Consider the following 15,525-nt stretch of genomic DNA (forward strand, 5'->3'; position numbering starts at 1 on the left):
ATTTATTTTATTTTTATTTTATATTTATTATTTACGCAGAGATTTTCCAAAGAGGGAAGATAATGACGAGTTTAAAAAGAATTTTAAGCTATTGTGTTGTAATTCAAAATCGTGAACAGCTGTTTTGGTGGGGGAGCGTTCCAAGACCAATGGAGCAGATATTTAAAAAAATAAAACCGGTCTTGTCAGGGTGGAATACCCAGACACAAAGCCAACCACTACCAATCCCTCCAGCGACCGGAGGATATAAATTATTAATACCTATTATTACTCTTGTAAAAGCGACTTGCATATATAGCTCGGCAGTGGAAAATAAGCCCACTACGACATACTTATACATATTATTATACACAAATAAATGAACGTGGAAGGTATAACCCGACACACACACCATTAGCCATCGGAAATGCTAACCGTTATAATATTTTATACCACAATAATTAAGGCTAACATGGCAAATTTTGAGATGAGAAAGTGTTCGACCTACTGCCAACCATCCCGCGTCCTTGCAATGCACGTCACAATTTTCTTTTTGCTTACGTAAAATGTTATCCGTGTATCAAAGATAATACTACAATAGCAGCATAGCGCTGTACCTGGTATGCATATTGCAGTACAATTTTGTGAACAAACCGAGTACGTACTTCAACGCATATTTCATATTTCCAAGTATAACTTTATGCGTATTATGATACGCCTCTCTCGTTGTGGCCATTATATTATGTACACGTTCGCATTCTTTTAACGAGCGATTGTATAAACGTAGAATACCTCTCACTTTCTCCTTTGATTAGAATCCCAATTTTAAATTTTTATCAATCGTCCGTTTATCAAAATATTAATAAACATCACGAGGAAAATTATTTCATCGGCAGCTACAGCATGAAAGTTGTCTTTTCGAATAATTTTCCAACGGATAATATATTGTTATATATTTGTTTTGTCGCAGCTGTTAAAAAGGGAATAGATTAATATCGAGTATGATGCATTGATGCATATTATAGGACTGATGCATAGTTCGTATGTGTTCCAGGAATGTTTTATCGATGTTTTCCTTACCAACAGTTTGGATCACAGGTGTTTTACTTATATAATATTGCTCAAGCAATTATATATCTTAGCATAATTATTATATTAATATGTATCTAATTTTTAAAGGACATACAGAACATGGTTATTTAGACTTGACACTTGAACGCCGTAGGTAGGTATTGCATTTAAAAAAAAGCTTTATTTAATGTTAATAATGTTATTGATACTTAATACATCAAAATATGAATTGGTTATGTTTAAACTAGTCTATAACACATTATTATCTAATTAAATAAGATAATTATTATTTGTACATAAAACAATCATTAATGTTTAACATAAAATATAATATTTTATACAAACACTAAGTATTATTATAAATAAATAGCTATTTGCTGTTATTTCAATAATAAAAAGAATAATTTTACGTACTTAGTGAGAAATAATTTTAAAAGATACGATAATAATTGTATGATTCACAAACTAAATACCGGCTTAGAGTTTTTAATTGAGTAAAAAATGTTATTAATATTGTCAAATTGATTAAATGATAAACTTTAATTATTTATCCTAATACGGTGATAATTGTTTAAAAAATACATTTATTTGCCTTCAGGCAATGATTTATGATTGCGTTCGTGTAGTGTGGGGTGGCCGGGTGGGTAAACAGTTCACGAGAGAATAAAGTTAACAAATTAAAATTGTCGTCACGGCTTGTAGCGTTCAACTGCAAATTGTAGTATAGATATCTATTACTAACGGATCAGCGCACTTTCGGGGAAAAAACCTACAGTACTACCGTAATTATTATTATTATATACCTACACCTAGAAAATTCTAGCTATTGAATAAAAAATAATTAAACAAAATAATACCTACACTAGCTAATACTAGAATCAGTATGCGAAAAAAACAAAGAGCGGTTTTTTAACAAGCTGACAGGGGCGTATCCGTTTTATTAGTTTTATATTTCACATATTATCTCTTTGCGTTCAAATTAACGCAATGTTAATATAATAGTACATACAATAATATAAACATATTCAGGCGCATTTTAGAAAGGAGGAAATATATAATGACGGTCCGCGCGTGTATGTACGGATGGACGATGATGGCTATCAGAGCAATTATTTTAAACCATACATCGTAATATACCGAGCACAATCATATTGACGTGAAATTTAATTTCGACGGGCAAGATATAGATAATTTTCTGTTTTCTCGATGAAGTCCGGGACACGTCATAATATTATACGATGAAAACATTTTTTGGAAAAAACTTTATTGTAACTCTATATTCTTGCATCGCTGACCTAACCATATTCGCATATAATTCTAAATGCAACTATACACACCTTTTGTCAACTATTGTGTTTATAAACAACGGTTTTTTTTGGTACTTTAATTTTCAATTGAGATATTATGATAATAACAATATGTGAAATACCACAATTGAACCGTTTAACTGGCCGAAACAATTATTTTTAATTTTATTATAATATAGAATATACTAATAGTTATTTATTATAATTGTAATATGTGCTACTGACCTTCTTTCGCTTGGGCACGTCTTCAAAATCATCGTCGGTCAGACCGATGCCCTCATCGACGACCGAAGGCAAGCCGCGTCCGCTCCAGGCGGCCGAGGAGCTAGATTCGCTAAGCGGTGGTGACGGCGAGCTGCGACACGAAAAAGCTCCTTCGCTGGATGTGGACGGGCTGGTGGACAGTGACTCGGGTTGTTGGCAGCGCGTAATGCGTCCTGTGAATAACATACAAAAAACATGTTTGTAATTTAAAAAAAAAAAAAAAACGTAGTAATATCAAAAATAGCACTCTCAGCGCGTCAAAAATGTCGAGTATAATAATATTACAATCGGGGCGAAGGGATGAGCGAGCGCAAGAAAATTCGCAGAGACCGAGTGACGGGCGGACGCTCGCGGGCCCCCACGCAAACGCCAGCCGTTGCCGCCCGAAAATAAGCTCGTAGGCGGCCGTGATGTGACGTCATCGAATGACGCTCTCGTACCGGTACGCGGGGGCGGCGGTTTACTGCTGCTGTCGTCAGGTGGTGAATCGTCGTAGTCGGTAGAAGCGAGTTGAATAATAATGATAAAAAACACGACGTATAGGTACGTATGTTATTATTAAACACTCGCGTGTTTGTGCAACTGTGCGTAAGTGCGTGTGCGTATGTCGGTTCGCACGCACAACAACGATTCGTCCTTGTATGAGCGCGAACGTGAATTTCACTGTTATTTTTTTTTATTAGTTTTTGTTTTTAAGCCTTCTTAATATTTCAAACAATCAAAATTTGTTTGATATTTGTCTAACGATAGTTATTGTATGCATTAAATATACGTACAATCGAACCGCACGCATTTCGTACGTGATGGACGTCAACGATGACGTGATTTTAATATTATGTACTATACAAATATTGTAATATAATAATAACGAAGTCGACGACATGCAATTCTCGATTTCCTGATTAAAATCAGCAAAGTTGGAATATTCCGCGAGCGTTTTACGCGATGCCCATGCATAAACATCTGAAAAATCTCATATATAGGTCGTCATTAGATAACGGTCGAACGATCGAGTGTTGGATACAAAATGTTATATTTCTTATTGGACAAGTTCTAATACGATCAAGTTAATCTCATTAAAGTATTATAATATTGAGGTTTATGAGCTGCAGCTATATTAATAAGTATGCGAATAATGCATGTGGCGATAATGCAGTAAAAACGTGTAAATATATTGGTTGTTAATGCACTATTTATTAAGCACGTGTAGCATAATGATGAGAATTGATTGATAACAAAATGTTTCGTCAATATACACACAAGATACGACGTTGTATATTTTATAGATATACCTACCGCAAGAGTTGTACACGCAATTACATTGTTATCTCGTAAATTAATATTGAATACTATATAATCCAATGTCGAATCTTTATAGAAGACGACAGTTCATCGAATTGAAAAATAAAAAATATTAACTGCAAATAATAATAGATAGAAACCCTACGTTTCGAATGTTGTTCGGATATCATATACACACTAATTACATTAATACTATAGGTATATTGACGACTGATTGAATTCGATTTTGTCTATAAATTATATATTTCTTAGTTAGGTTTCCATTATATTTTTCCCCGATGATCAGTCACGAACATCGTCTTTCAGGATGACGGGAGTACGGAGCAGGGAGTTTATCAACCTTGTTCTGTGCACAAATCTTCCGTTGCCAGTGCACACGTAAATATAGTACATCGTAATATTATACATAATATAGGTAGGTATACCATTTTAGATCGTGAAAACAATATTCACCAGATAGAAAAAAATTAGAAGTCCATTGCGCAACGTCGCTGTGTACCTCTATATATGAACATTGTACACGGGTGTGGGGACAAAGCATAATGGTGCATTATAGTGAACGTTTTACAACACTGTTTCTCGTTATAAAATTAACTGTTTCGGTTTCCTCCGACGCGTATGAGATCAAAGCTGCACGCACGCATCTTGAGGTCGTATTATATAATAACGATGATGAGTGTTATTTAAACCGGGTTTTTTGGACGAGTTCTTTCGACTCGTCGTTTCATCGTTTCGCGCATTTTTTGTCATATGTTAAAACTTTAATAGAGTAATCGGAGGAAACGACGGATGCGTCACACACGTAGCATGTATACACGTTCAACATATTTTCAACTATTCAATGACTCACATAAACGTACACCTATTACCTATAAGTCTGCCGTCTGGAAACTATGATATTCGTCGGGCGGTCAGGAGGAGGGGGGTTTTGTTAATAATTTTATCATAACATAATAATTCAACACGACGGGCGCGTGTGCGCGTAACATACGTCTGCCGTTTCGGCGAATGTTATGTGTCACGCGCGCCGGCCGGCGACACAGTTTCCGAGCACGGGCCGTCCTTGTCGCGTCCAATGTCGGGCGTTTCGCACCGCTCGCGCGCGTTGGCGGGGCGGGCCGGGCCGGCCGGTGCAGCAGGACCGCGCGAGAGCGGTTATGCCGCGCCGGGCGCGCGCGCTTCGCGTCCTTAACACTGCGTCCCGGTTACGAAATGCGCCACATAAAACGCGTACCCGAGCGCGCGAGGCGGGCCACCGCGGTGGTACAGCGCGCGCTGCATAGAAAGCTGGCTTTTCACTTTTACCATTATCCTATCTAGGCCACAGTTGGGCAACTCTCTACATAATAATATAATAATATAAACGCGTTGGAGAATTATTATTATTATTATTATTGTTGTTGTTGTTGTTGTTGTTGTGGTTGAGTAACGGGACGGCGGCGGCTAAGCGGCGATAAGAGCTCCGCGCGCGCCAGATGGTGGCGTCGGCCGGACCGTGCCCAGATCCGGTGGCGAGCGTGGCATTTTAAAAATAAAACGATCGATGCATAATATTATTTATAAATAATGAAAAAATATTGACGACGCGACGAAACGAAAACCGCAAACTCGACTCCATATATTATTATACAATATAGGTACACATATACATATTATAATGTATACGAGTCGTATATTTATACACGCGGAGATATGTGCGGAGGGACAGGGGGGGGGGGGTCAAGTGCTTTAACGTTAAAAACTAATCGAGTGCGGTACGAAATTCGACAAGTCCCGAAGGAACTCTGATTTACGCGTCGGCGGCGGCGAGAAGTGTATGTAAGAGAAGTGCAGCGTGTGCGTGTGTAACGACCGAGCCCGGTCGAGTTTTATACGCGTCGCCGGCCGTTATAATAATTTATACACCACTATACACTATACGACGACGACCGGATCGTTTAATAATTAGACGCGCGGCCAAGTGCCCCGTTATATGCACACACACATTACGTGAAATACATAATATTATTATATCGGACACGACGGACGTTGCAATTACGGTTTTCGCGTTCAGCGCGTATGTATATTATAAACGCGGTTTTTCTTTGCTCGTCGCTACTGCAGTATACAATAATGCATTATATACCTACACCTATACCACCCATATATTATTATTATGTATAGGTATATTATGCATATTATATTATATAGGTACACCGTGTACACACCGGTGCAGCAATGGTCAAATCAGAGGTCAACGCACCGCCGCCGGTTAAAGTACATATTATTATTATTTTTTCATAATATAGGTATGTGCCGCGGTAGTGTATGACTGCGGCGGTGTCAATGCACCGTAAAACGAAAAACAAAAACACGCACAAACCACAAAGGCAGGGCCGGATTTAGGAATGTGGGGGCCCTGGACCCATCCTTAGAAGTAGATATTTTTTTCGATTACATAATAATATATTTAATAACCAAAATTCCAAATAACTAGAATTTTGGTTAGGAAAAAACAATGATTTGTTGTAATGAAACAATAAAGATAATAAATAAGCAAATTGCATTTATTAGATTATAATATGTACTATCAATTATCATAATATATGTACAGAACTTAAATAATAATTGTTATAATAATATATTCATATGATCACTTTGCGAGATTTTGTTGCCGCAAATTTTTCAACTACTTGAGAAAAATCTAATGATCTAAGTATGTCACTTTTAATACTTAACAATGCAAGTTCTGATAGTCGTCTTTGTGTCATCGAAGTTCGTAGTCGGTTTTTTATTAACTTCATTTTTGAAAATGATCGTTCTCCACTACAGTTGGACACCATCAAAACCAAATATATACGCAGTACTACTTCTATATTAGGAAATGTACATTGTAAATTATTTTCCTCAATAATTCTGTATAAAAACATTTCCCATTGCTCATTATCTTTACGTGTTTCTATATATATTTTTACAAATGAACCGAACTGTATAAGTTCGTTACCGAGTGAAGATTCTAAATCATTAGAATAAATGCTAACAAGATAATTTGCAGCAGATTGTAGCTCAGAAGTTTCTAATTTTTCAATTTTATTTAAAAAACCAAAACGTTGACAAATTGTTTCATAAGCACCTATTCTTTCGGTTAATGATACTATCAATTGATCAACTACTGAAATAAAGCTTTCTATTCTAAATTTTTCTTTTGGTGATAACTTGGTTGTTGCTGTTTGATACACAAGTTGTATATGTATATTTATAACTTGTTTTTTTTTTTTTTCAATATTTAAAACCATACCAAATTACGAATATTATTTAATCGGGATTATCCTATGCTATACATGTCCATAATAATCGATTTTAAATTTATATTTGTAAACTCGCAACTTATTTTTATGAATTTATAATATACAAGTATATTAATAATAAGATTTATTTATATATTTATGACTTTATCAACGATTAACATTTTTATTGAAGTTGTGGTTTTATCTATTTTTAAAATATTATATTATCCCGTTTTATATTTAAAAAAATTCCACTGAGAAGAGGCCCTTATTTTGTGGGGGCCCGGGGCCCGGGGCCCCCTGGGCCCTCTCCTAAATCCGGCCCTGCACAAAGGCATCCCTGAAACACATATACGTGGTATGTATATTGTATGTAGTGGGCGGCCAACGAAACGGCGTTGATTGCATGTTGTAGCTTCCTGTGCGTAGGTAATACAGCTGTATACCCAAATATGTATATTATATATTAAATATATGTAACCATTACGTGTAGCCGGCGTGCCACCCTGTAACACCTGAAGCGCGGAGTCATATGCCACGGGCACCTTACCATAAGCAATAAGTGCGATAATATTGCCATTATACATGTATACTATTAAAATAATATTATTATTGCGCTCCATCCTCTATATTGTATAATATATACGAAACATCGCACTACAACGGCCGTCATTTTTAAAAACGTAAATCAAGTAAATGAATATTTAGGTTTTTTATGGACACGGCGATATTGTTGCATTGTGAAACCGTGGAGAAAGGACGTTGCAGAGCATGACTGAAAGTGAAATCCCGCGTATCGACTTCCCTCTATATCGTGTACAATATATAATATTATATACAAAAATATCACTCCTCCCCCTATTGATGCATATATATATAGCAAGCGACTGTATTACTATTTTATCGCTGTGCGCAATCGGCAACCCCCCGCTCTATAATCCGGGTCGAGTTACCGACTGCGGCCGTTTTACCGGAGATTTCCATTGGGTTTTCTCACGTACCCAGAACGCGCAAAAAAACACAACAAACGGATTCGGGTGAAAGTGCCCGTATGATATATAACGAGTAACGATACACGGAATCGAAAACAATAGCGATTTTATTTTGCTTCGTACACGATTACGAAAATATACTGACATAGTCGTTGCAAAAAAGTGCACTTAATTCAAATACCGACCTTGTATGGACGGCGAGTGGGGACTGCATGACAAACTCATCAACACCAAGGCCGCAGTGCACTCTGTCATTTCTTCCTCTTTTGGTTCATTATCGTCGTCTTCGTCTTTCATTTCCTCTTCACGGGATTCGTCCTGATCTTGGCTACTACTGGGCCGACGTTTTCGGGACCTGCATAAACAAACCAGAAAAATTATAAATTTTAATTTTCATGCTAAATTTCAATAATTGTGCAGAATTAAGCGCTATTCGTTATTAAACATTACAATATAGAGTAAATCAACGAAAATTCTTCAATAACAACCACATTTTGATTTCATTTTAAGACTTTAGCCTCTACCAGAATATGGTGGAAGGTCAGGGCAAACAACTGGATTCACACCTGGTGTAAAAATTCTATTTTTAAACATCAAGGATGACGGAACTAGGTAACAAGTGAGGGTTTATTTTAATTCTAATTATTACTACCAAGGTTTAAATCGAGGTTTAAATTTAAACTAATATATTAATATTATTATAAATATATTATGTAACCATTATCTATCACTTGTATCCTAAACTCTTCAGTATTATGAATCAAACTTAATTCGGGCTAAGGTAATTTAATTTTTAAATTTTGATAAATTGTATTGAGTATTTATATTCTAATTTTCGATATTGTATCCCTACTGCAAGTAATATAAATATTATTGCTCGACATACCAGCCAGATTTCTATACAGAAAAAAACTATTAAAATGTTGATCACTATCAAGGTAATTTTATTCTTCTGCATTACATATGCAAATATGCAATCGATAAGTTTAATGCAAACAACAACCATAGAAATATATATATATATATAAGCAAGCCCATAAGTTACAATCATAACATCCGTACTCCGTACAGATATTACCATTGATCGATACACTGTACACTGTACAGTGTACATAACATATATTATGAATTATGATATACATTATACCTATGTAAATAAACCACCATTATTGCGTAACTTAACGTAATGGCCGAGTGATTTTATTTGCGCAATTATTATCCGCAAATAGTAAATTTATATATATATATATATATATGCATTTGTATACTAATTAAATTCCCGCTGTGTGCCGGTCCCAAAGTGTTCCGGGACGTATATATATATATACAATATATTATATAGAAAAAACCAATAACAATACAACAATGTTAAACGAAGACAATTTTCTCGGATATCACCACGCCCGACGTGACTGAAAAAAGCAATAAGTAGGCCAAAAATACAATAACAACCGTCAGCAGTTTGACTCTCATTCATGGTCGTTGGTGTAACCCACACTATTATATATGTGTACGTACATATTCTTTAAAAATCTTGTCGTGTTCGCACTCCATGCACCTGCGACGCCAACAACCTTGCGAAATTGTATTGAACTTGATTGTTTTTAATTCGTGTACACGTATGCATGCAGTGAAATTACCAGATTTCATAACACTGGTCATATAAAGGCCGCGACCTAGGGTACGGTTTATTTTTTCACTCAACGTTGCGATTGGCATTTGTATTTAAAAAAAAATGTCGGTAAAACCCGCCGAATTTGTTTTTCACTTCACCGCTTAATATAAATATTTTATATAAGTGTATTTGCATAATATAAATTAATTTATTAATTCGTATTATAGTATGTATAACCAAATACATCTTATATAGGTAAATAAAATTTCGTTACACTTTTTTGCATGTAGGTATGTCGTACACTCATACCTAGTATATACGATTCATTTTGTTGTTTCATAAAAAAATACGCTGATCAATAATTATTGAATCGACTGGTATATTATTTAATGGGCCTACGAGCTACGACAAGGACGCAGGCCTTTTACAATACGATGGTGTACCGTATTCGGCATATGTGAACCTATATAGTGTATTTATGATGACATGATGTACTATATAACACTATATCTACTACAACGCTTTATATGAATATATATTTGCGACACAAGTACTGACAGTGCACCGGTTCTAAATGATTTACCGGCTTACAGCAGTAGCACATCGGCAACATGGCAAGGTCGTCAGTATGTCAACCGACCTTGAATAAAAAAAACCAGCTGATCCGAGGGCCGCTATTTCTTTTTATTATGTTTTTTTTTCGTTACTGTACACCTCCTCTCCGTGTCCCAGTTACCGCCCAAAATACACGCATGTTTTAATAATCTGAAATACGGTTTTACGATGGAACACACAACAAGGTCTCCCGGACACAATTTGCATCACGCGAAGGGGGACCACCATTTATAATATAGAAGTGTGTATACTGTGTACACCTATTTGCAATCAAAAAAATATTACGTCGCGTTTATATCGTTTGGGCGTATGCGTGTCGATACACACTTGCGCGGATTCTGCGAGACCAACATGCAGTCAATGTCGGAGAACGGGATACAATCATTTTTTAACGAAAAATTATGCAGTCTCAGAACCGGAACTCTATCAATGCACATTTTTTTTTTATATACTAGTAACCCGTCCGTTGAGTAAAAGCAAATAGTAATATGCATATGCGTCGAGCGGCAGCGTACCACCGATGTTATTGTATTATCGAAAACCGACTGCTTGCTACGAGAACTAATTTGAACACGTAAAATATTTTTCTTCGTCCCACGCATATAGAAATGAGAATTCAGCGGAGAAATAAATTTAAGACCAACAACCCGCCTGTATAACGAGAGAAAACACCGTGCCAAATACCGTAACTGCCTGCAGAGCAGATCGTTTTCATTTTCGTGTCACCCGCCCCTTTCTTTTGTGTTATCCCTTTTCACTTATACTAACATTATTATTGTAGTATATAATGTGTATAATATTATCATACAACAAACGAAAAACGATATATCAAATTCATACGATAAGCCCACACATCGCACGCTCTATCAAAACAATTTCATGTTTACATTTTATATTTACGACATTACATACTACTATACCGTCTATACCGGACTATTTTTATTATCTTTCAATAAAGAAAAACAATTTTATTTTTTTACTTGAATACCTAAAATGTACTATTATACAATTGCTATACCATCAATAATTTTCTATTTATAATGAAAACTGATGCCTGATTAACAAATATGACACTGTGCCAAAATAGTAAATACTAAATAAGTGTAAATTCATCATGCCTCAAACGAGTGTCAGGGATCCTGGCACCTATCATTTATATGACTAAGAAAATTGAGAAATGAAATGTTGTACCTACTATTACAATGATTATGTTTAAAGATATTTTCGGGCTATTGAACTGTTCTATTGTCTTCGTCTAAACCTTTATGTACATTTTTTATCTCGACGTTATCTACGAATATATTATGACATTATGTTGTCCTTATTATAACGCGGCTATCGAACAACGCAGAACCATAATAAACTTATAAATGCCTAAAAGAACTTTGTTTACTCTAATCGTTATGCCCTGTTGTAATATTATCAACAAAACAAAGGTTAACATAAAAAAGATGTATATCAAACTACAATGCAATATAAATAAGAAAAATCAATTTAAAAATGATAATCTATCTTATTTTTTTATTAACAAAAACTTACCCGCTGATTTCAATAGCATTCTGAGAGGATGAACTACGTTTCCTGTCCGACATGTCTGCCAATCTAGCGAAATCTGTATCCTGATCCATTAGTCGAGCTGATTTCCTGGACTCTAACACGCGTACGTCATCCAATTTCTTTATAACTTCGATGGACCCCTATAAAAGAAAATAACGGTAAATGTTGGTTGTAAATAAATTGCATTTGGTAAGGGACAGGGGTGTATATTATCAAAAATGCATAATTTTCTGCAGGTAATCACCGGTAATTATGTACCTCACATTTAATCAACTTATAAATAGTAGCGATGCTTTCACTCCGCCCGCGAGACCGGTTCGCTTCCTTGTGAAATCGGTGAAATGCATGCTCACACATACACCTATGTCTCAAAGTTCACACATATGAAATAATTGTATTTTTGATAAAATTATAAGGAAGTAAAATGAGACGTGTTTCCAGTGGATGTTTCTATTTTAACTCAAGGTTCGAAATTGTTTTCATACTTGCAACCGGTTACCACAATGATGCAAATTATAAGAAAACGCTCAAGTGTGGTTTATACGATTTTCTTATGGCCCGACTCGATGACCCGAATTGTAAATCAAGCCTGCGATATCGGTCGCGCACACGCCGCGGCAAAGTCAAGGTCAAGCACAACGCAATTGTGCATTATTGTTTGTTTAATACATATATATTAATAAATAAAAATAATCACATAAATATAGCGCCTTCTAATCGGTTAATCATAATAAAATGCTAAACAGTAAATATTAAATAATGCATACAGTTTATTGCTCAAGTTTCGATAACGTGCGTTATCTACGAACTTTTCCCACTTCTGTAAACTAGGCATCCCCGCGTACGAGCTAATTGTGGTTATGACTTATGAGTTTTAAGCCACCAAGTGGTACACAGAAACGTGTAGCTGTGGCGGAGGCGTTGTAGGAGGGGGGCAAGTTTGACGCAATTACAATGTCCTTTCGCCAAATCGTTACAACGGAATGTCGCACGCTGCAGCTCGCGTACACTAGGAGAAAGGTATATTTTATTGTATAGTGTATATAATATTATTATTGTTATACACACATCGCGGCGGCAACTTGTGATGTAAAAATAATAATAATAAAAATGAGGTAGAAAGTAAGGAGCCTTAGGAGCCCCACCTCTCGTGCTGCATCCCGTTCACCCAACAGGTTTCAACTGCGCAGTGAACGGAACCAGCAGCGATCCGCGGACGCCACATTTAAATAAATATAATATTATAAATTATAATATAATTATTTAAATAACATAATATTACAAAATTCGATTTCAACACTGACTTGAGAAAAGTTTCCGTAACACGTCACCTACGCCAAATGACGCGCGAGAAAATTTTTTTCGCATCAACGATTCTTGGAAAACCCGGTTCTATTGGTTTTTAGAAAATCAGATCCTTTACGTCGTCAAAAACAGTTACGCTATAACGGGTCGACATTTGGGTGTCGAAGGGATTGCAAAACCGAAATTCCATAAATGCCGCAGATGAGGAGGGGTTTCGACCCCGTCGAACAGCTGCTACCACTTGCCAGCTGTGGCAGGACCACAAAGTCGAGATAGATATTTCCTGACCGTGTATGGTCTGACACGTATCGGGTCCCGTCCGATGGATACTTTGTATGAATATTTAAAAAAACAACAAACGCTGATCTCAACCGGCCGGCCTCGACGGTAGGTTGGCAACCGTGTCGCCCGCGCATGCATATCGTAACCGCCGCCAACCCGGTGAAATTGGCGTGCCTACGCGGAAAACTGCTGCGTACGCAGGCCACGAATATTCCGGAGTTCCGTGTGCAGGTAACGAAGTGTAAGCTACGTCGTAATAATAAGACGACACTCGGCTGTTACTTGTTATTAATCACGGGACGCATTAAAATCGCACGGTCAGCCGTGCACTAGCGCCGGCCGGCCGGCAACAAGTACAACGGCAGTGGGCGCGGGCCGGGGGGGAGCGACCGAGACTGAAAGAAAACATATCCGTTTTGGCGCCAAACATACGAGCCGTCCCGCCGCCACAAAACGTAAACCGCTAACGAGTCGGATCGCTTCCGCTCGGTAATACGATCGTTTTTACACAGACCCGTGTAAATGACTTTTTACGTCATTGAAATGGGTATTGTGCAAAGTCGATAATTTACAATTAAAATACTATAATAGACATAAAAAACATAAACTCTATTATTATCTACTCACTTCGTGCCCGTGCGGCATGATGGAAACGCGGACTTCTTCAGTGTCCGGTCTGTGGACGACCACGTCACCGGATATCTCGCGACCGTTGAACGTGATGTACACCCGCTGACCGGCCATCAGTCGGAGGTCGGACAGGGTCTGGAAACCGGGGCCCACCAGCTCGGTGGCCCGGTATTCGCGGCGGCCGCCGGTCCCGTCGTCGAACCGAATTGAATATCCGGTCTCGGAGCCATCCGCGGCCGTCTTGACCGCGGCGATGATTCCGGCGCACAGCTTTCCGTCGTCGCCGGACGGCGCGCAGACGCGCGTCCCGATGATGGACCGCTTGGCCAGCCGTTTTCCGGCGCCAGCGATCAACCCGTTCCTGTGACGCATCGGGATCGCGAACGAAGCGTCCAGCTTGGCGGTGTGGTACGACGTGATTGATCGATATAGTTTATCGCGCGTTAGCGCGATCTAAAGTAACGGGGCAGGGAAAATCAAACACAAAATAATATATGTACCGGTGTCACTCTCGTCCAATATCAGTCGACACTCACCCCGCCGTCGTACCGATTCGCGAAATTGTAACAACACATTTTGATCGATCAAAAAAATATTAGAGAAAAAAAAGTTATGTAAATATATATTATTAGTAATTAATTTATATTTGCGATTTTAAAATAACACCGATTTTGTATCGTAAAAAGAAAACGATAAAGTTTTTTAGCGGCGATTTTTTCAAATTGTTTTCGCGCGAATGTTTTTTTTTGGCGAATTCAATATCACACGGAACACACCCGGTCAACGGGGAAAACGACGACGACAACAACAACAATAACAATCGGTGATTTGAGGCCGAAGTGCCAAACTGCAGAACAGCGAAGGACTACCGGCTTCGGCAAGGCGTAAAACGGAACTATGTACGTGGTTTGGCACAAATGTTCAACGCCACAGCTGACAATGCCGGTTGCCGGTACCCGCGCAGTGATACCAATTTACCGTACCCTATCGACCCGGTTTTGCGTTCTACACTCGTACTTTGTTATTATTATTACGACGCGTATCCTGAATCCGCTTCTCGTTCACAAAGGAAATCAACACCGATTTCCTGACGTTTTTCCATGAAATATAAATTAGACATTTGTTTTTGTCCACAAATCCGTATTAGCTTTTGATTCGGTCGCGAGCGCAGCCGCGGCCGGCGTAATATTACAAATATTACGCTTTCGGTTCACATATTAATGACGTCATCGCTCTCGTATTTAAGAAGGTTTATTTTTTATTTGCGTCGTCATTGGTATTTCCAACAATAATAATAATTGTGTATTGTATTATTTTATGTAATACACATTAATACTTAT

At 37.5% G+C, this 15,525-nt stretch overlaps 1 protein-coding gene across 4 annotated transcripts in view; it reads right to left on the reverse strand.

The window, feature by feature from the left end:
- LOC132928640 (zinc finger protein 395-like) overlaps nucleotides 1–15,089 on the reverse strand; it is a 34,357-nt gene extending 19,268 nt beyond the window's left edge. For all 4 annotated transcript variants that reach the window (XM_060993449.1, XM_060993448.1, XM_060993446.1 and 1 more), the window contains exons 1-4: nucleotides 14,183–15,089; nucleotides 11,951–12,108; nucleotides 8,367–8,536; nucleotides 2,583–2,794 (exon numbers count right to left, since the gene is read on the reverse strand). In XM_060993449.1, the coding sequence (XP_060849432.1) occupies nucleotides 2,583–2,794; nucleotides 8,367–8,536; nucleotides 11,951–12,108; nucleotides 14,183–14,557 (915 nt within the window). In that variant the 5' untranslated portion in view covers nucleotides 14,558–15,089. The remainder of the gene's footprint in view (nucleotides 1–2,582; nucleotides 2,795–8,366; nucleotides 8,537–11,950; nucleotides 12,109–14,182) is intronic.
- Nucleotides 15,090–15,525: the final 436 nt, after the last annotated feature.

This window comes from Rhopalosiphum padi, chromosome 4, assembly GCF_020882245.1.
Source record: "Rhopalosiphum padi isolate XX-2018 chromosome 4, ASM2088224v1, whole genome shotgun sequence".
Taxonomy (NCBI): domain Eukaryota; kingdom Metazoa; phylum Arthropoda; class Insecta; order Hemiptera; family Aphididae; genus Rhopalosiphum; species Rhopalosiphum padi.